Source organism: Phocoena phocoena, chromosome 6 (assembly GCF_963924675.1).
Source record: "Phocoena phocoena chromosome 6, mPhoPho1.1, whole genome shotgun sequence".
NCBI lineage: Eukaryota > Metazoa > Chordata > Mammalia > Artiodactyla > Phocoenidae > Phocoena > Phocoena phocoena.
In genome coordinates this window covers 115,462,588-115,482,916 of record NC_089224.1, presented here as the reverse complement: position 1 = coordinate 115,482,916, position 20,329 = coordinate 115,462,588, and the positions used below count along the sequence as shown (strand labels likewise).

Below are 20,329 nucleotides of genomic sequence, written 5' to 3'. Positions count from 1 at the left end.
CACGTGGATCATGGGCCATGGACAAGAGGACGGCACAGGACACAGGCTGGTGACGAGACTCACAGGTTGGTGGGGCTTAAGCAGAACATGGAGCTGTAAGGGACGATGGGTCGGGGGCCGTTCCTCATCACATCATCAGCTTCCACCTCCTTCTTCCCTTCTGCTTGGCTTTCCAGGTCCACGTTACCACCTGCAAGGACACGAGGCCACCAAGTTAGGGGTGTGGCTCATAAACCCACAGGTCTCGCCCCGGGGCGACGGACACTCTCCCAGCTCCAACCTCACAGGTCTTCGTGGACCCACCCCAGGGAAGGGCGTGTAGCTAAGAACACAGCTTCACATGAGACCCCTCCCATCACAGTCAGGCCACCACTGAGGCAAACAAAGGCAGGGCCGTGCCAGCGCTGAGGATCTGGGCCGTCTGCCGCAGAGATCCAGAGACCCTTCCTCACCTCTCCCTTCCCCAGGGTCACTGGGGAAGCAGTACCAAGCCTAGCGGGCATCCCTGGCTGCGGACTTCTCTGCTTCCCTAGGGGCCATAAGTCTAGATGTTCTAAGAACACCAAAGCCGCCTTCAGCCCCAGAGAGCAGGGCCAGTAGGTTCCCCCATCCCAGTGCAGGGCTCACCCCTCGAGAGAAGGCATCCCGGGCTGCCTGGTGAGAGCACCCACTGTCGCTGCAGGGGGTTGGGGCAGGGCCAACAGGGCAGCAAGGAGAGGGGCTGGCCTGGCCTGAGCCGCTCTCCCGAACCCGCTTGTCAGGCCTGACCCACCGCACAGGGCCCGCAGAGGACTCTGACCCAGGGAGGACGCGGGCACTGCCGTCGCCCACACACCCGATTGGCCCTTCCTCCTCCCTCTTCATCGCCCCCCTTCCCTAAGGCCCATCCTCTGTGCTATCAGCACCCCCTCCTCCACTTGGCACCCACAAATCAAAGTCCCCAGGGTCATTTTGGCTGTGGCCACTGTTTTTACGTAGATTTTGCTGTTCTGCATAGTATGTTTCTCACAACAGTGTTTCATTTTTAACTATCCTAAAGTATGTTTCCATTCTTGCGGGTAACAGTTCCTGAGACCCAGGGAGGACAGTGCAGTGACTTGGAGCCAATGCCCACCTGTCCACCTCACTTTTACTTCTTGGAAGAAGCATAAAGGCAGAAATGAGGGAGGTTCCCTCCAGCATGTGTGAAGACGAAGGCTCTAAGCTTCTTCCCTGGCTGCTGGCCACTCTGAAGTCCTGCAGAGAACCGCCGGGCCAGAGAAAACAGCCTTGACCCGAACGTGAAACCACGTGCTGTGGCTTAAGCCAGAGCCGCTACGATGCTTCCTAGACTGTCAGCTGCCACCACCCGGCACCATTCAATTCCCGGCTGAAGGCATAAATTATAGCATCTTCTAAGAAAGCAACTGGGCAATACTTATTTAAAGTAAAAATTTCTGTCTATTGATTTAATTTGTACAAAATTATCTCCTAAGGACATCAAGCATGCACGCAAACATCTGTACTCACAAAGTTGCTTGTTGTAAGTTCTGTTACAGTAACAACAACTATGCAAAGTATAACCACAGGAGATCGACGAAGCGCGCAGCACTTACGGGAAGCGTCACACTATGAATACTAACAAGGCGCAGATCGTTTAAATGACTAACCACTAGCGCTAGAGAAGCAGCTTACGATAAGGCTACACACACGTATATCCCAGATGGGCTCAACTATGAAAAACAACATATACAGGGAGAGAAACACCACCAAAATAACAGTAACTGTGGCGATCTCCGAAAGGCTTTCTGATAATAATCTTAATTCTCTTCACTATACTTCTAACACTGAAATTTTTTTGTGTGTGATGAGCATGTGTAACTTTTAAATTAAGAAACATTTATTATTTTAAAACCACAGCTTTTCAGACTCTTCCACAATAACAACTAAGCAAACCCAAGGACAAGTAAACTGGGAAAAAGGAACCAATATACACTGAATGAAGTATTTTTCTGCTCAAAAGAAGTGGAACAAAGATGCCAGAGCCTGGATGAAAATGTTTCTCCTGAAATAGATTTACTACTACAACAACAGCAGAAATCATCGATTAAGTCAAAACAGACCAGGAATAAAGGGAGAGGATCAAAACGAGAACTACAACAGACTGAGGAAATATCCTGTTGGAAGCTGTTTTAAAAAAAAAAACAACAGACAGTAACAAAAATTAATTCATTGAAACAGAAGACAATCAAGCCAGATGGCCAGATATGGGGGAGGAGGGCGGATAAAGAAAGGAACAGAACATTCACTGAAAACATGTGCGGGGCTGGTCCAGGTGCTTTATTCTCACAGCGGCACTTACTGGCATGTATTATTACCTCCAGTTTGCAGATTAAGAAACTGAGGCTGAACGGAGGAATTACATTGTGGGGCCATGATCGACCAAAGCTGGGGTGAGGCGGGAAAGCTGAGTGAGGCACCACGCTAAACTGCTCCCTCCAGAGGACCGAAGGGAGACCAGGCGGGTGGTGCGCTGGGCTTCCAGGAAAGCACAGGTAAGTCCTCTCTGACAAGAACATCCCTCATCTGGCCCACAGAATCCCCACCGACCAAGGCAATCATTTCCAACTTGAAGAGAACTTAAGCCTAATGTCCCAAGGCACCCAACATGTACAAAGAATTTCTCTCCTACAGCTATGTACCATCCGTGGGAGAACTGAAAAAGCAACCAAACAATTCTTTTTCTGTAGGGCTTGATTATCAAACAAAGCCCACTTCAGAAAGGGTGGATTACGGCCAGTCATATATGAACCCCAACAAAAATCATCAGCAAACATACAAGGACCAGAAAACAAACATCATCCCCATACGAGGTGCGTGAAAGACAACAGAAACAGGTTATATATATATAACCCCCAATGGACTTCAGTTGTAAGTACCTGTAGATGAGGACTATAAAAGAACTAAACATAAATATGTAAAGAAATAAAAAAAAATGAACAAGCAATAGAAGTCTATAAAATTGACCTATGTGAGAGGCTTAAAAAGGACTCATCCTCCTACTAAAAACAACTATAAAAGCTGAAAAAAATACATAACTGTTTAAAGGCACAGGGAACCAGCTGACACAGACAGAACCTGAGAAGCTAAAATCCTTGGGAGAAAGGAGGCACGAGGCAACCCCTGTGCACATGGGGCCATTTTCCCATCTTTAGAAGCAGAAAGCAACATGCCTGCTGGGAGGAGGAGTGAAAGACTGGAGTTTGAGGATGACAAAGTGTCTGGGAATGAGGGGCGAAATCCCAGAGAGGAGAGAAGGGCAGAGAAGTGAGCCCCTCTGTCGGTCCCGACTAATTCCCCTCCAGTCAGTGCTGGGCAAGAGCAAGACCAGGCTGGCCTCTGCCAGAAGCAAAGGGCCCCGAGGAGGGTGCAGGGCTGAAGACGTGATGGTGCAAATGCAAACGGAGATTAACTTCGCTATCATTTTGCACTCGGAGCGTTCTTGTTTTTGTTAGTGTTCTGGTTAAAGAGTTGCATATCTTGAATAACTTGCTCTTAACCTAACTTTTTCTACAAGGCCTATTATTTTCAATGCATGGCATTTTCAGAAATGCACACATAATGTTATAGCAGGAAGGTCTGTACTTCAGGAAGACAGAAAATGATATTAAAGGAAGGTCTGCAATGTAAGAAATTGGTAAATCTAACAATAAATAAACACAGTCTCTATAAAGTTGTTGGGAAGGAAGAAATTTTCCTCTACGTTCCTACGTTCTTCTGACTGGTCTAAGAATTAAACTGGCGTGAGGTTAACAGGAGAAAATCAAATTTAACTTCGTACATACGGGAACCACACATATGTGAGAGGTTCAGACAGAAGGATAAAATGAGGTATATACACCACCTTAAGCTAAGGAATGGGATAGGAGCCTGGGGCTTCCAAGGACAGGAGGGTCATTCATTGGACAATATAAAAAAGGGCAGGGTTTTGGTAATTAGATGCTTGCCCTGCCATACAGATGGGGCCACTTAGATAACATTTATCTCTGGTAATAACTCTTCCCTGGGAAAAGTCCCCAATTTAAATTCTTCTAGGTAGTTAAGGGAGGGGCGGTTGCTTCTCTTGAACCCACAGGGACTCGACTGCCCTTAGCTCAAAATAATACTCACGCAGAAGTGACACATTCCAGGGAGGGTTCATCCTGAATGCCTACAAAGGCAGAACAATATCTGTTTTGTGGGGAGAAAAGGACTGAAACGCTGGCTGCTACCAAGGAAGCTGGGGGAAATGTGATCGCAGCTGCTGTTCTAAGGTCTTACTTAATAAAATAACTATAGATTTTGTTACGCATGCATGATAGAATTATAAGATAACCACTTTAAAAAAACAGAAAAATAATTCATAGTTTATAAACTAGAGGGGAAAATGTGACACGAAAGCAAATAAACAACCAATTATTCAATACTAAAAAGCAAGGAAAGGAGGAAAAAACATAGGAAAAATGGAACAAATGTCACAAGTCCAAGTAAACTAATAATCACAATACATACAAGCCGACGGAACCTGGCTACTGACTGACACAGATCACCCAGATGGAATTTTTAAAAATACAGTTATGTGTAGTTTCCAGGAGACAAGCCTAAAATCGAGGCCATATGAAGGCTGGAAGCCAAAAGATGGGAAAAGATACACTTGGCAAACGAAAAGATACATTAAAAAAACAAAATAAAACAAAACTCAGGTATATATTCACATCAGAAAAATACAATATAAGAAAAAATCATTATTAGAGTTAAAGTGGGTCAGCAGAAGATGACAAAAAGTTCAGCTGCAGTAAGACACAGCAATTTTAAATATACATAAAGTGGCTTAAAATATAGAAAGCAAACATATATTTTAACATAAGCTTTTTTTTTAAAAAAAGGAATAAATAAAAGAAAAAGCCTAACAAAAGAGATTCAGAAACACATAGTTCTATTTTAGAAACATACACAACAGTACTTGGTCATCTGTTAGCATGTTTCCTATACTGTACTGCATGTTTCAAACTATTCAAAATAATTGCATTAAATATAGAAACTTAAACACACACACACACACACAGAGCAAGAGCTGACAGATCTACAGAAAGAGATTTCAATGCACAATGTCTTAACTATCGATGGGTCCGTGTGGCAAAATATTAGTGAATATATAGAATATTTAGCAACACAACTAACACACTCGATTTAGCAGACAAATATAACAAGCCAAGTGTTCCCCAAATTAGAGAAAACATATTCCTCTTAAGCATACATAAAACATTTACAAAAAAAAAACCATTTACAAAAGTCGACCATATGCTAAGCCATAAAGCAGTCGTAAATCTCTCGTCTCAAAGAAGACCCTCATGCAGGTCATGTCCTCTAATTAAAGTACAATTAAGTTGCAATTTAAGGCAATAATCAGAAACTAAAAGATTAATTAAGATTTAAATTTTACAATTGGAAATTGAAAAACAGATGTTAAATAGTTCATGGGTCAAAACATTTTATATCACAGGCAGTATAAATGTGTCTACATAGAAAACAGCAGAAAAATTATTTAGAATAAGAGAGCCTGTTTGCAACTCTGGCTGGACACAAAACTGAAGGACAAAAATTGCTTGCATTTCTACATGGTAGGGGCAAAACATTTTAAAATACAATTTTTTTAAACAATACTATCTTAAAAAAACAGAATAAGTAAAAAGACAAAAGAAGGAATTTGGGGCAGTGAAACTACTCTGTATGATACTATAATGACACAGGTCATTATACATCTGCCCAAACCTTTAAAAGGTACAGCACCAAGAGTGAGCCCTACTGTAAACCTTGGACTTTGGGTGAGAACGGTGGTTCATGGAGGCTCACTGACCGTAACAAATGTACCACTGGGTGGGGGAGGCCGACGGTGCAGGCGCAGGGAGTGTACAGCAAGTCTCTGTGCTTTCCATTTAATTTTACTTTGAAACTAAAACTGCTCTAAAAAAAAAAAAAAGACAAAAATACAAATGTTTCAGGGTAAAAGAAAAGAGATACAAATATAAAACTTAAGTAGTTAGGTAAAAATCCTATAATCTTACATTTGAATTACAAATGCCAAAAGAATACATGGTATATTCTTCTTTCTTAAAAAGAAAAAAAAAGTCCTAAAAAGCCTGAAAGCAGTAAAAATCTAGTAGCAATGACCACATTGGTAAATAATACCGTTTCTCACCAAAGGAACCGCAGCCTCTCACATCAGGCTCTACAGAAGCAGACCATGAGATGAGGGTCCATGTGCAAGTGACTGATTAAGGACGGACTCCCAGAAGGAACTGGAAGGGAGAAAGAACGCAGACCAGGGCAGCGAAGGAAGCCAAAGCAGGGCGCAGCTTCAGATAAAGTCCTGCAACAGCGTCAGCTGCTGCTTCGGGGGACCCTGGGGTCTGAACTAAGCCTCAAAGTTGTCAGACCTGAAGCCAGAGGGTCGGGCTTTCACCTCCCGCACTTCTTTGCCTGTTGAGGGCCACCTGGGGGCGTCAACCCTCAGGGACTTCCACCTTCCATCCCCCACGTGTTGGGAAGCACCTCTAGTGGTCAAGGGCAGCTCTCCAAAGAGGAGCTGAGGTGAGGCCACTGGAGGCAAAAGGACCCTGAAGGAAGGGAAGGGAGATCTGGAAAAACAACAGGTGTCCAGGACACAGGTCTCCTTGGAGAAATGGCCGATTCCAGGTCTGGGCAGGAAAGGTACACAATGATCCTGGAATGTTTTGTCACAGATGAAAGCAGAAAGCTGTCAAAGACAACAGGCTGTGAGAAGGTAAAAAGGCCAACTTTAAGGGGCTCCCACTATCCAGAGACAGGACAATTTGAGCATCAGAGCTAACAGTGAGTCCAAAGGACTGAAACACACCAAACACGTTAAAATCCAAAGATTCATAACAATAATTTTGTTAAAGCTCTCGATGACTGGATTTGGAGTTCCTAGTGTACCAACTCGCTATTTTGAAAACTCATATGTAAAGGGACGGAATTAAGCATGTATCTTGCTAATACAAATACAAACTGTATTTCACGGTAACCAAAGAGTTGATGACGGAAGTTCTTCCGTATAGAAAGTGTCAGAATAACTAATGCAGAGAACATGATAGAATTATAAATTCACAACTGTGCAATGCCAAATAAAATCACAGATCTGGGCGACCATCATCAGTGCCTACTAGATCATTAGGGGAAAGGTTGGTGGAGAACCTTACAGTGGATGGATCGGGCTCTACCCACCGATCCATCTTAACACTGCCCAAAGGAAAACACTAGATGGTATGTGGCTCCGGATGGAACGTGACATGAAGCACACAGCCAGCCACCTACTAAACTCTTCCCCGAAGAGTTTAACCTGATCACAATCAAGACCTGCAGTTCACAAACAAGGGTGATTTTGCCTCCTAGGGATACCTGGCAATGTCTGGAGACTTTTTTTTTTTTTTGGCTGTCACAACTACAGGGTACTACTGGCATCTAGAGGGGAAAGGTCAGGGATGCTGCTAAACATCTCAAAACGCACAAGACAGCCACCACCAATAAAATTTCAATAGTGCCAAGGTTCAGACGGCCTGTTTTAGGATCTAAATATCAGTTAACAGGAGATACTGAGGACAGAGAAATGTGTTAAATGACACCATGATGCAATCAACCCAATCCAGAATGGTTTACAGTTTCTTCAACAAATAAATGGCAGGCAGAAAACAGTCACAGAGTAAAACAGACATAAACAGATGAAGCTAAGTCAAATGAGCAAACCTTGTTTGGATCCTGACTCAAACGGATCAATCGTAAAGTTATTTTTGAGATAACTGGTAAAACTTGAACTTGGGATAGGTATTAGATAACACTAAGAAATTATTATAAACTTTGCTAGGTGTAATAATGCTATTGTAGTTGTTAAATCCTTAATTGTTAGAGATGCTTACAGACACAGTTATACCTAAAGTGATTAAAAGGAAAAAAAAGTGAAACATGATTGGCAAAATGTGGATAATTGCTTTGAGGGTGAGTGGCAGCAAATAGGGGTTCATTATACTTGTGTCTCTATTTAACACTGTTTCGATTTTCCACAATAAAAAGGTTTTTATGTAAGCAGCCATAGAGAGAAGAGAGAGCCACACAACGGAAGCATTTGGACTAATGATTAGCTTCTCTACAGAAACAACAGGAGACAGAAGACAGTGGAATAGTCTCAAAACACAGAGAGGAAATAACTAACCAACTAGAATTCCACACAAATTGAAACTACTTTCACAAACAATGGCAAAAAGATTTTTCAGGCAAATTGAGAGAATTTACCACCATCAAACCTCAGTAAAAGAAGTTAGAAAAGATGTTCTTCATGCAGAAGGGAAAAAAAGCCAAATGGATGATCTGAAATACAAGGGGTGATAAAATACAAGAAAAAAAAGTGGAATGAACAGGAAAAAAAATTTTTAACCAATAAAGAAACCTTTGCCACTTCGAAATTCAAAATTGTGCTTATGAATAACTAATGGATCAAATAAGAAATCATAATGAAACCTGGAAAAAGATTTAGAACTAAAAAATATGACATTTCATAACTTGTAACATAAAACTAAAATAATTCTTAGAGTCAAAGTTAAAGCCTTCAACACCGTAGCAAAGTAGAAAGGCTTGTGTCAGAGCTGAGTATTCAACTAATAAATGGGGAAATAGATTACAATAAGAAAGCAGAAGAAAAGAAACAATAAATAAGAACATGAGGACTTCCCTGGTGTCACAGTGGTTAAGAGTCTGCCTGCTAACGCAGGGGACATGGGTTTGATCCCTGGTCTGGGAAGACCCCATATGCCGTGGAGCAACTAAGCCTGTGTGCCACAACTACTGAGCCTATACTCTAGAGCCCTTGAGCCACAACTATTGTGCCTGCGTGCCACAACTACTGAAGCCCACCTGCCCTAGAGCCCGCACGCCACAACTACTGAACCCACGTGCTGCAACTACTGAGCCAGTGTGCTGCAACTACTGAAGCCCGCGCACCCAGAGCCCGTGCTCCACAACAAGAGAAGCGACTGCAATGGGAAGCCCACGCACCGCAACAAAGAGTAGCCCACACTTGCCGCAACTAGAGAAAGCCCGTCTGCAGCATCGAAGACCCAACGCAGCCAAAGAAAAAAAGAACTAATGAAACAGAAAAAGATATGATAGAGAAGCTCAAGAAGGCCAAAGTTGAGACTTTAGTAGCCTATTAAAATGGACAGAACTTTAGGGGGAAAAAAAGGGTTTATCAAGGGAAGGAAGAAGGGAGGGAGGGAGGGAGGGAAGGACGGAAAGAAGAAAAGAAGGAAGGAAGGAAATTAAAAATGTAATGTGGCCATAACTACAAATCCAGCAGAAACTAAAAAGATGAGAGGCTGGCTCCCATAGACAACAGCAGTCACCCACACTCAGATTTCTCCCTATGTGCTCCATAACCCATGCGGTCGATAAGGAGAGGTGACAAAATCAGCCACAGTCCATGCCTACAGCATATGGGAAATAAGAAAACTACAAACTTGAATTAACATGTAAGTGGGAAAACAAACCTCAGACCTGCAGAATCAGGCAGGGATTGTATGCAGAAGGGAGAGTGAGGAGGGTCCTAGTAATGCTGGAACACAGACAACATCAACTCATTCATCCACAGGAGAGAAGCTCCCCACTCCCCACCATCCCCCGCCAAGCAGGGAAATACTGAGAACAGGTATGAGGCCTGCTAGGTCAGGGTATTGCTTCTGGGGACTTGAAAGGAGAGGCTTGGAAAGTACAAGGCACTGGAGATGGCAACCTGGAGAAGACAGTGAGAGACGCGACTTCAGTGGCTCAGTGATGTAGGGAAGGAAGAAACAAGTGTCTGAGGTCCAGGGTCCTCCAGAGATAGGATTTTATCACAGAATTAGAACTAGACAAACACTCCCCACTAGGTACCACTGAAAAAGAAACTGGGTTTCACTGCACTAAATAAGAAGGTGCTCTTGAACTAGAAATCAAGTAAGCTGCCCAAACCCCTCCCCTACTCTTCACAAAATCTCATGTAATTTTTGGTCCAGGAGACTGTAACATACTTCCTCATTATCAGAAAAATGAACCCAACAACCACACAAAGCTTCTACATAAGAACATAGAAAGTAAGGATGAAAACCTTTCAGGTAATAAAAATTCTCCACAAAAAAACAACTGCAAAGGAGGAAAACTGTTACACAACTTTCCAACATGAATTAAATATAATTAAACAAACAGTTGTTGATAAGGAAAAAACACCACAAAATCAGATTCAAAATAAAAATGTATGGACAACTAGGCGATGTGAGATGAGAGCTGACCAAACTTAGGAGAGAAATTGAAGAAAAAGACAAAAATATCTGAGAAATAAAGTTAAAGAGAAAAAATCGTCTTGGAAATCATGAGACAACAGATAAGTCCAATGGAAAATAGATATGACTGAAATTATAGCAAGGGAAAAAGAATTTAGGAGTGAAATGAAGAATGAGTTTTCAGAAGGGTAAGAGAGAAATCCATACAGAAGATAGGCAAAGGAGATTTAACACGTGTATAACTGGAATGTCTGAAAAACAAAAATAAAACAATGTAACAGAACTAACATTTAAAACTGTAATCCCAGAAATTTTTCTGAAATGAAATAACACCTATCAATTGATTTTTGACAAAAGAACCAAAGTAATTCCATGGAAAAAGACAGCGTTTTCAACAAACAGTAATGGAACAAATGGACATCAATGGTGGTGGGGGAGTGGATAATGAGAACCTCAACCCTTACCTCATGCCATATATAAAAATTAACTCAAGACTTCAGCTTCTGAAAAGATGGAATAGAGGTACTTTCTTCCATTCATCCTTCTAAGCACAACTAAAAACCCTGGACATCATACGTAAGGCCAACCTAAGAAGATTCCGAAAGGTGGAGAAAAGAAGGCAGATTTGCTGGTATCTTGGAAACTGAGGAACAACACAACAACAGGCTTTGTTTCTGGGTCTTTTTTTTTTATGCCTCATATATCCTTGGTGCTGGAGAAGCCAGCAACCCAGAATGCCAACAGGAAAGATTTTTAAAGGCCAGCTCTCCCTAGTGACAGGACCAGGAAAGGTAGAGCCTAACCAGATGGGAAATTTATAGCCAATAACCACTCTACTAACACCACAGAAAAAAACCACAGCCCTACTTCCACTCATATGAGCAGAGGCCAAGTGGGGAGCCTAGACCTCCACCCTCACCAGTCTGTAATGAGGTACCCAAAGCCCCTGCTGAGGTGGTATCAGAGAGAGCCAAGTGAGTGCAGGAACTTTCATACCCACCCTGTGGTAATAACAAGACTCCCAACCCATACAATATCAGAAAAGATTACATGGGTAGCCTGGATTTCGATTCTTACCCAGAGGTAAGGAGGCATCCCCTTCCCTTTATCTGCTAGAGTGAATCTTAGTGGAAAGTCGGGACTTTTACCACCACCCAGAGGTAATGAGGTCAACCCTTACTGTGTCAACGCAGGCCATGTAGGGAACAGTAACAAGGATTCCCCTCTCTCCCAGACAAGACGGTATCAGTGGAGGCCCAGCAGGGAGCTAGAATTCCCAGCTCAGCCCAGCAGGGACAAGGAACCCACTCCCACTGGGTGTCAATGGAGGGCAAGTGAGGAACCTGTATTTCACCCCGATTTGTCAATAATGAGGCAGCTCCCCAACCCTCCTCCTGTTGGTGTGTTGTCACAGCAGACCAGCAAAAACAGAAGACTTAAATAAGACTCAGAGGCTCATAACATAATATCAAAATGTTTAGGTTTCAATCAAAAATCACTTGTCATACCAAGAACCAGGAAAAACTCAATTTGAATGAGAAAAGACACCAAGATGATACAGATGTTAGAATTATCTGACAATGATTTTAAAGTACCCATCATAAAAATGCTTCAACAGATGATTAAAAACACATTTGAAACAAATGAGAAAAAAATCTCAGCAAAGAAAAAGAAGATATAAAGAACCAAACATAAATTTTAGAACTGAAAAATACAATAACTGAAATTAAAAACTTAATAGATGGGCTCAACAGCAGAATGGAGGGCACAGAGGAAAGAATTAGTGAACTGGAAGACAGAACAATAGAAATTACTCAATCTAAACAACAGAGAGAAAATAGACTGAAAAAAGTAAACAGAGCCTCAGGGACCTTCGGGACTATAACGAAAGATCTACCATTCATGTCAACAGAGTCCTGGAAAGAAAAGAGAAAGAGGGCAGAGCTGAAGACGCAGTCAAAGACATAATGGATGAAAATTTTCCAAAATTGGCAAAAAGACATAAACCTACAAATTCAAGAAGCTGAGTGAACCCCAAACAGGATAAACCTAAAGAAACTCATGCCAAAATACATCATAATCAAACTTCTGAAATATAAAGACAAAGAAAAAATCTTGAAAGCAGCGAGAGAGAAACAACATCTTACCTATAGGAAGAAAACAATTCGAATGACAGTGGATTTCTCATCAGAAACCATGGAGGTCAGAAGGATGAGGCACACGTTTTTTCAAGTGCTGAAAAAAAAAGAACTGTCAACCCAGAATTCTATACCCAGTGAAAATATCCTTCAGGAATGAAAGGAAAATCAAGACATTCCCAGATGAAGGAAAACTAAGAGAATCTGTCACCTTCAGACCTACCCTAAAAGAATGGCTAAGGAAGGTCCTCCAAACAGAAAGTGATGGAAGAAGAAATATTAGAATATCAGGAAGGAAGAAACAAAGAACAATAGAAAGAGTAAAAATACAACACACTTTCCTTCTCCTCTTGAGTTTTCTGAATTACATTTTACAGTTGAAGCAAAAATTATAACACACAATGATGTGCTTCTAAATATATGTAGAGGAAACATTTAATTATTTTATACATGTGGAGGAAAAAGAGAGGTAAAGTTTCTATACTTTACTCCAACTGGTAAAATGACAACCCTAGTAGACTGAGACAAGTTATATATATGTAATACCTAGAGGAGCCATTAAAAAACCAATACAAAGAGATACACTCAAAAATACTATAGATAAATCAAAGTGGAATTCTAAAATATAAACAAGTAACCCACAGGAATGCAGGAAAAAGAAACCAGAAAAATAAAAAATAGAAAGAATAGGGGGACTTCCCTGGTAGTCCAGTGGTTAAGACTCCACGCTTCCAACGCAGGGGGCGTGAGTCTGATCCCTGGCTGGGGAACTAAGATCCCATATGCTGTGCAGTGCAGCCAAAAAACAAAAAATAGAGAAAACAGACAATAGGAAAAATAAAACAGAATATGTAAGCCATAATATATAATGACATTAAACATAAATTGTCTAAATATTTTAAAAATATGCAAAAAAAAAAAGAACTGACAGAATGGATGAAAAACATGACCCAACGATATGCTGTCTACAAGAAACTAGCTTAAAATATACCTACATAGCTAGTTTAAAAGTAAAAAGATGAAAAAAGATACACATCTTATAGGCAAATATTAATTTAAAAAATTTAAAAAAACAAGGGTGGGTATATTTATATCAGATAAAGTAAACATCAAAGCAAAGAAATTTATCAGGTATAAGGGACACATTACACAATGATAAAAGAGTCAATCTTTCAAGAAGACAGAATTCTAAATGTGTATGTACCCAGCAACAGAGCTGAAAAATATGTAAAGCAAAAACAGATGAAACTGAAAGAAATAGGTCTGGATAGGGGTTTAAGAAGCACATTTATAGTTGGATACTGGAACATCTCTTTCCCGACAATTGATAGATCTAGACAGAAAATCAGCATGCACACAGAACTCCACAGGATCCAACAGGATCTAACTTATACTTACAGAATACTCCACCCAGCAACAGCAGTATACATATTCCTTTCAAGCACACCCAGAACACATACCAAGAAAGGCCATCTCCTGGGCTAGTAAACAAACCTTAACAAATTTAAAAGAACTGAAATCATACAGAGTGTGTTCACTGATCACAAAATAATCAAACTAGACACCAAACAGAAAGATAACAGGAAAATCTCCAAACCCTTGGAAACTAAATAACACATTTCTAAATAACCCATGAGTCAAAGAGCAAGTCTCAAGGGAAATTTTTAAGACAAAACTGAATGAAAATGAAAAGATAACATATCAAAATCTGTGGGACACAGCTAAAGCAGTACTAAGAAGAAAATTTATAGCACTAAATGTTTACCTTAGAAAAGAGGAAAAGACTTAATCTAAGCTCCCATCTCAGGAAACTAAAAAAGAGCAAAATAAACCCGAAGCAAACAGAGAGAAGAAAATAATAAAGAGCAGAAATCAAACGCAATTGGAAACAGAAAAACAATAGAGAAAATCAATGAAACAAGAATGCGTTTCTTTGAAAAGATCAACGAGGGTAACAAATTTCTAGTAAGACTGACAAAAAAGAGACAAGACACAAAGCACCAATATCAAGAATGAGACAGGGGCAGTCACTACAGATCATGAAGACATCAAAAGATAATAAGGGAATACTACAAACAACTATACACACATAAATTTGACAACTTAAAGGAAATAGGCCAATTCCTTCAAAAGCACAAACTAATGCAACTCACCCAGTATGATTACATAACATAGCCCTATTAAGGCTAATTTTTAAATTCCAAAAGAGAAATGTTTCATTGGCAAATTCTGTCCAACATTTAAAGAATTAACACCAATTCTACCCAGCCTCCTCCAAAAAAACATAATAAGAAACACTATCCAATTCATTTTATGAATTTAGTATTATTCTGATCCCAAAACCAGACAAAGAGTACAAAAAAGAAAACTGTAGCACAATATCCCTCATGAATACAGAGGCAAAACTCTCTAACAAAATATTATCAAACAGAATTCAGGGCTTCCCTGCTGGCGCAGTGGTTGAGAGTCCGCCTGCCGATGCAGGGGACGCGGGTTCGTGCCCCGGTCCGGGAGAATCCCACATGCCGCGGAGCGGCTGGGCGCGTGAGCCATGGCCGCTGAGCCTGCGCGTCCAAAGCCTGTGCTCCGCGACGGGAGAGGCCATGACAGTGAGAGGCCCACATACCGCAAAAAACAAACAACAAAAAAAAACAGAATTCAGCAATATATAAAGATAATTATACACAATGACCAGCAGAGTTTATCCCAGGGATGCAAGGCAGGTCAATATTTGAAAATCAATCAATGTGTAAACTACCATGTTACAGAAGAAAAACCACATAATCATATCAATTGAGGCAGAAAATCTGATAAAATTCAACACTCATTTAATATAAAAACTTAGAAAAATAAAAGCGACAGAGGGGAATTTCCTCAACTTGATAAAGAACATCTTTTAAAAAAACCAAACAAACCCCAAAACAACAGCTAACATCATACTTAATGGTGAAAGACTGAGCGCTCCCTCCTCCCACAAGATGGGAACAAGGGAAGAACGTCAGTTCTCACCGCTGCTATCCGACACTGTCCTGGAAGTCAGGGCACCACAAGGGAAGGAGGGAAATAGAAGGCATACATATCAGAAAGTAAAAAACAAAACTGCTCACTTGCAGAGTACTTGCTTCTCTATATACTGAATCCCAAGGGACCTACAAACACTGAGGGAGAATACAAACCAAAATTGCATAGCTCCTTTAAAATCTGGTGAAAATGAAAACACCAAATATCAGAACCTATAGGCTACAGTTAAATTAGTAATCAGAGGAAAATTCAGAACCTTAAATAATCATATAATAAAGACTAAAATAAACTTAAGTCTCCAACTAAAGAAGCTAGAAAAGGAATGACAAAGTAAAACAAAAACAGGCAGAAGGAGGTACATAATGAAAATAAAATTGGAAAAAAACCGATTTTTAAAGAAAACCATAGTAGAACTAACAAAGATGCTGGTTCTTTTTATAAAAATCCACAAATTGTATAAACTTCTAACTAATTTAATCAAGAACATAAGGGGGAAACACAAAATATACAGGATAAAAAATAAGAAGGGGGAAAAAAACAGTGAGCCAGAGCAAATTGTTCTAAAAACTTAAGCCACTTCTTTGCATAGCTCTTATGTACATAAATTGGAAAACCTAGATCAAATGGATCATTACAGTTTACCAAACTGATCTTAGGAGATAAGAAAGTTTAAACAGACCAATATCCATACAGAAACAGATAAATTATCAAAGAATTATCCTAACAACAACAAAAACCAAACCCAGATGATTTATTTCACAACGGAACTGTACCAAATCTTTAAAGACCAAGTAATCCTAATGCTACTTAAACTACCCCAGAAAAGGAAAAGAAGCAAACGTCCTAATTCTTTTTATGGATCAATAATAGGTACACCCTATAGAACATCTCCTCAGGTAAAATTTCTCAACAGAGCACCTCCTAGTTTCATAATAAATACTCAACAGAGCACCTCTGAGTTTGATAATACTCACACTTCAGGAGAATACATGTATCTCTCATTACAACGTTGTTGAGGCTTTCTTGACTGTTGTTTATGCAGGAAAAATGTATACATCCCCAAAACTCAAAACACTGAAAACTGTCAGGCAAGATTCCAAAGTCAGTTGGTTAGCTATCAGAATCACATGTCGATGTTTTTGAAAAGCGCAAGTTTCACTGAAGGAAGGAGGTGTCCAAAGCAATTGCTTGTTAACAGCTATTTTAACTGTGGTGATCAGGAAACAATGTATTAAGTGTTTTCTGTGACTAACTGTGCTTTAGTTCTGTTTTAAGAAATTGGCTGGGGATTTTGAGTACAACTAATTATAATACATTATAATTTGTATAGTACATTACAATTTTTCCCATCTAAAATAATGGGAAATGGGACTCCCACTACAACATGTGATTTTCAGAAATGGATTAATGAAGTTAAGCAAGAGGTAACTATATAGCATTAATACCTAAACCTTATGACACTTGAACATAATATAGGAAAGCTACAGAACACATCTCAATATCCTAAAATACATCTCAATCCAAAAATCCTCCATAAAGTATCAATATTATCAAACAGAATCCAGCATCACATTAAAAAATAAATATGATAACCTAGTGGGGTTTATTCTAAGATTGCAAAGATAGTTCAAGATCTGAAAACTTATTAGTATAAATCCCCATATTTAAGGGGAAAATATATGATCTCTATGGATGCCGAAAAGACCTTCAACAAAATTCAACATCTATTCCAGATAAAAAAATACTTACTGAAAAAGAAATTAATGAACACTATAACACGATCTTATACACACACAGACACACACCTCTCAAGCCCAAAACCAGAATCTTACTTAGTGTAGGCAGAAGCAAGGTAAGGGTACCTAGTAACTCCAATGTTCGTATATTAGCTGGTGAAATCAGGCAAAAGAAAGAAAGAAAGGACGAAAGAAGGAAGGAGGGAGGGAAGGAAGGAGAGAGAGAGGAAGGAAGACCTAATATTTGGAAAGGAATAGTTACAACTGTATTTGCAAAATTTTGCATAATGTACTTGGGAAAAAACAAAGAGAATCAATGCTAAAACTAAAGAACAATCTGAAGATACAGAAAAGTAGTAGGATACAAAATTAACATATAAAAGTCAATAGCCTAGATTTCTGCTCCTAGCAGAAGTCATACCAGGGACCAAATTAACCCTCCCACCAGTAACAATCAAAAACACCAGACATTAAGAAAATGAAAAGACAAGCCACCAACTGGGAGAAAATATTTGCAAATCACATATCTGATAAAAGTCTTTATCAAAATTATACAAAGGACTCTAAAAATTCAACAATTAGAAAACAACAACCCAATTTAAAAGTGGGCAAAATGTCTGTTTTCAGACCACAATGAACTAAATAACAGAAAGATAAATCTCAAAATATGTAAAGATCAAACCACACACTTCTAGATAACATACGGGTCAAAGAAGAAATTTCAAGAGAAATTTTAAAATATTTTTAACTAAATGAAAATGAAAACACAACTTATCCAAGTTTGTTGGATGCAGCAAAAGCAACACTTAGAAGGAAATTTATAGCATTGAATGCATAAATTAGAAAAGAAGAAAGACCCAAAATCAATAATCTAAGCTTCCACCTTAGGAAGAGAAAAAAGAGCAACTTAAATCCAAAGTAAGCAGAAGAAAAGAAATCGTGAGAATTAAAGCAGAAATCAATGAAACTGAAAAAGCAAATCAACAGAGAAGATCAATGAAACCAAAAGTTGGTTCCTTGAAAAGATTAGTAAAATTGATAAGCCTCTAGCCAGGCTAACTAAGATAAATGAGGGGAAACACAGATTCCTAATATCAGAAATAAAAAAGGAGACATCACTACTGATCCCACGGACATTAACAGGATAATAAATTAATACTATGAACAACTCTATGCCCACAAACTTGATAAACTGCTTGAAATGGACCAGTTCCTTGGAAGGACACAATCTGCCAATATTCAAGAAGAAACAGACAGTCCAAATAGGTTTATATCTATTCCTTCTAAATAGGTTTATACCTATTAAAGAGATTGAATCAATAATCAACTACCTTCTAAAACAGAAAACACCAGGCCCAGATGGGTTCACTGGTGAATGCTACCATATATTTAAGAAAGAAATCATACCCATTCTCTACAATCTCTTTCAGAAGATAGAAGCAAAGGGAATACTTCAAACTAATTCTAGGAGGCCACCATTACCCTGATACTAAAACCAAACAAGCCATCACAAGAAAACTATAGACCAATATCTCCCATGGATATAGATATAAAAATTCTCAACAAAACATTAGCAAATCGAACCCAAAAAAGTATAAAAAGAATTATATACCACAACCAAGTGGGATTAATCCCAGACATGTGAGGCTGGTCCAACATTCAAAAATCAATTAACACAGGACTTCCCTGGTGGTGCAGTGGTTAATAATCTGTCTGCCAATGCAGGGGACACAGGTTCTATCCCTAATCCAGGAAGATCCCACATGCCGCGGAGCAACGAAGCCCGTGCGCCGCAACTACTGAGCCCGTGCTCTAGAGCCCGTGTGCCATGACTACGGAGCCCACATGCCACAACTACTGAAGCCCATGCCCCTAGAGCCCGTGCTCTGCAACAAGAGAAGCCACCACAATAAGAAGCCCGTGCACTGCAACAAAGAGTAGCCCCCCGCTCGCTGCAACTAGAGAAAGCCTGTGCGCAGCAATGAAGACCCAACGCAGACAAATAAATAAACTAAAAATAAATAAGTAAAATTATTTTTAAAAATCAATTAATGTAATCCATAATAACATCAACAAACTAAAAAAGAAAAATCATATGATCATATCAACAGGTGCAGAAAAAGCATTTGACAAATCCAACACCCATTCACCATAAAAACTCTCAGTAAATTGGAATAGAGGGAATATTTCCTCAACTTTATAAAGAATATGTACCAAAAAAACCCTACAGCTAACATCATACTTAATGGTGAGAAACTCAAAGCTTTCCTACTAAGATCACGTACAAGGAAGAGATGCCCCTCTCACCACTCCTTTTCAATGCCATAGCGGAAGTCCTTGCTAACGCAATACGGCAAACAACAACAAACTATACAGATCGGGCAGTTAGACTAAAAACTTGTATTTGTTTGCAGATGGCGTGATCACCCATAGAGAATATCTGATAGAATCAACAAAAGAACTCCTGGAACTAATAACTGATTTTACCAAGGTTGCAGGATACAGGGTTAACACACAAAAAGTCAACTGTTCTCCTATATACCAACAATGAACAAGTGAAAATTAAAACACAACACTATTTACATTAGCACCCCACCAAAATGAAATACTTAAGCATAAATCTAACAAAATATGTACAAGATCCCTATGAGGAAAACTACAAACTCTGATGCATGAAATAAAGGAACTAAATAAATGGAGAGATGTTCCATGTTCATGGATGGGAGGACTCAACATTGTCAGTTCTTCCCAACTTGATCTATAGATTCAATGCAGTCTCAATCAAAATCCCAGCAACTTATGTTATGGATATCAGCAAAATGATTCTAAAGTTTACATGGAGATGTAAAAGACTCAGAATAGCCAAAACTTCAATATTAAAGAAGACCGAAGTTACAGGATTGGCACCACCCAACTTCAAGACTGACTATATAGCTACGGTAATCAAGACAGTGTGGTACTGGGGAAAGAATGAACAAATAGGTCAACAGAACAGAATAGAGAGTCCAGAAACGGGCCCCCACAAATAACAGTCAACTGATCTTTGACACGAGAGCAAAGGCAATACAGTGGAACAAAGATAGTCTCTTCG

The 20,329-nt window shown here is 39.7% G+C and overlaps 1 protein-coding gene across 3 annotated transcripts in view; it reads right to left on the bottom strand.

Moving 5' to 3' along the window:
* Positions 1-20,329, bottom strand: part of CACNA1B (calcium voltage-gated channel subunit alpha1 B) — a 195,004-nt gene that overhangs the window by 63,742 nt on the left and 110,933 nt on the right. For all 3 annotated transcript variants that reach the window (XM_065879258.1, XM_065879257.1, XM_065879259.1), the window contains exon 21: positions 64-190. In XM_065879258.1, the coding sequence (XP_065735330.1) occupies positions 64-190 (127 nt within the window). The remainder of the gene's footprint in view (positions 1-63; positions 191-20,329) is intronic.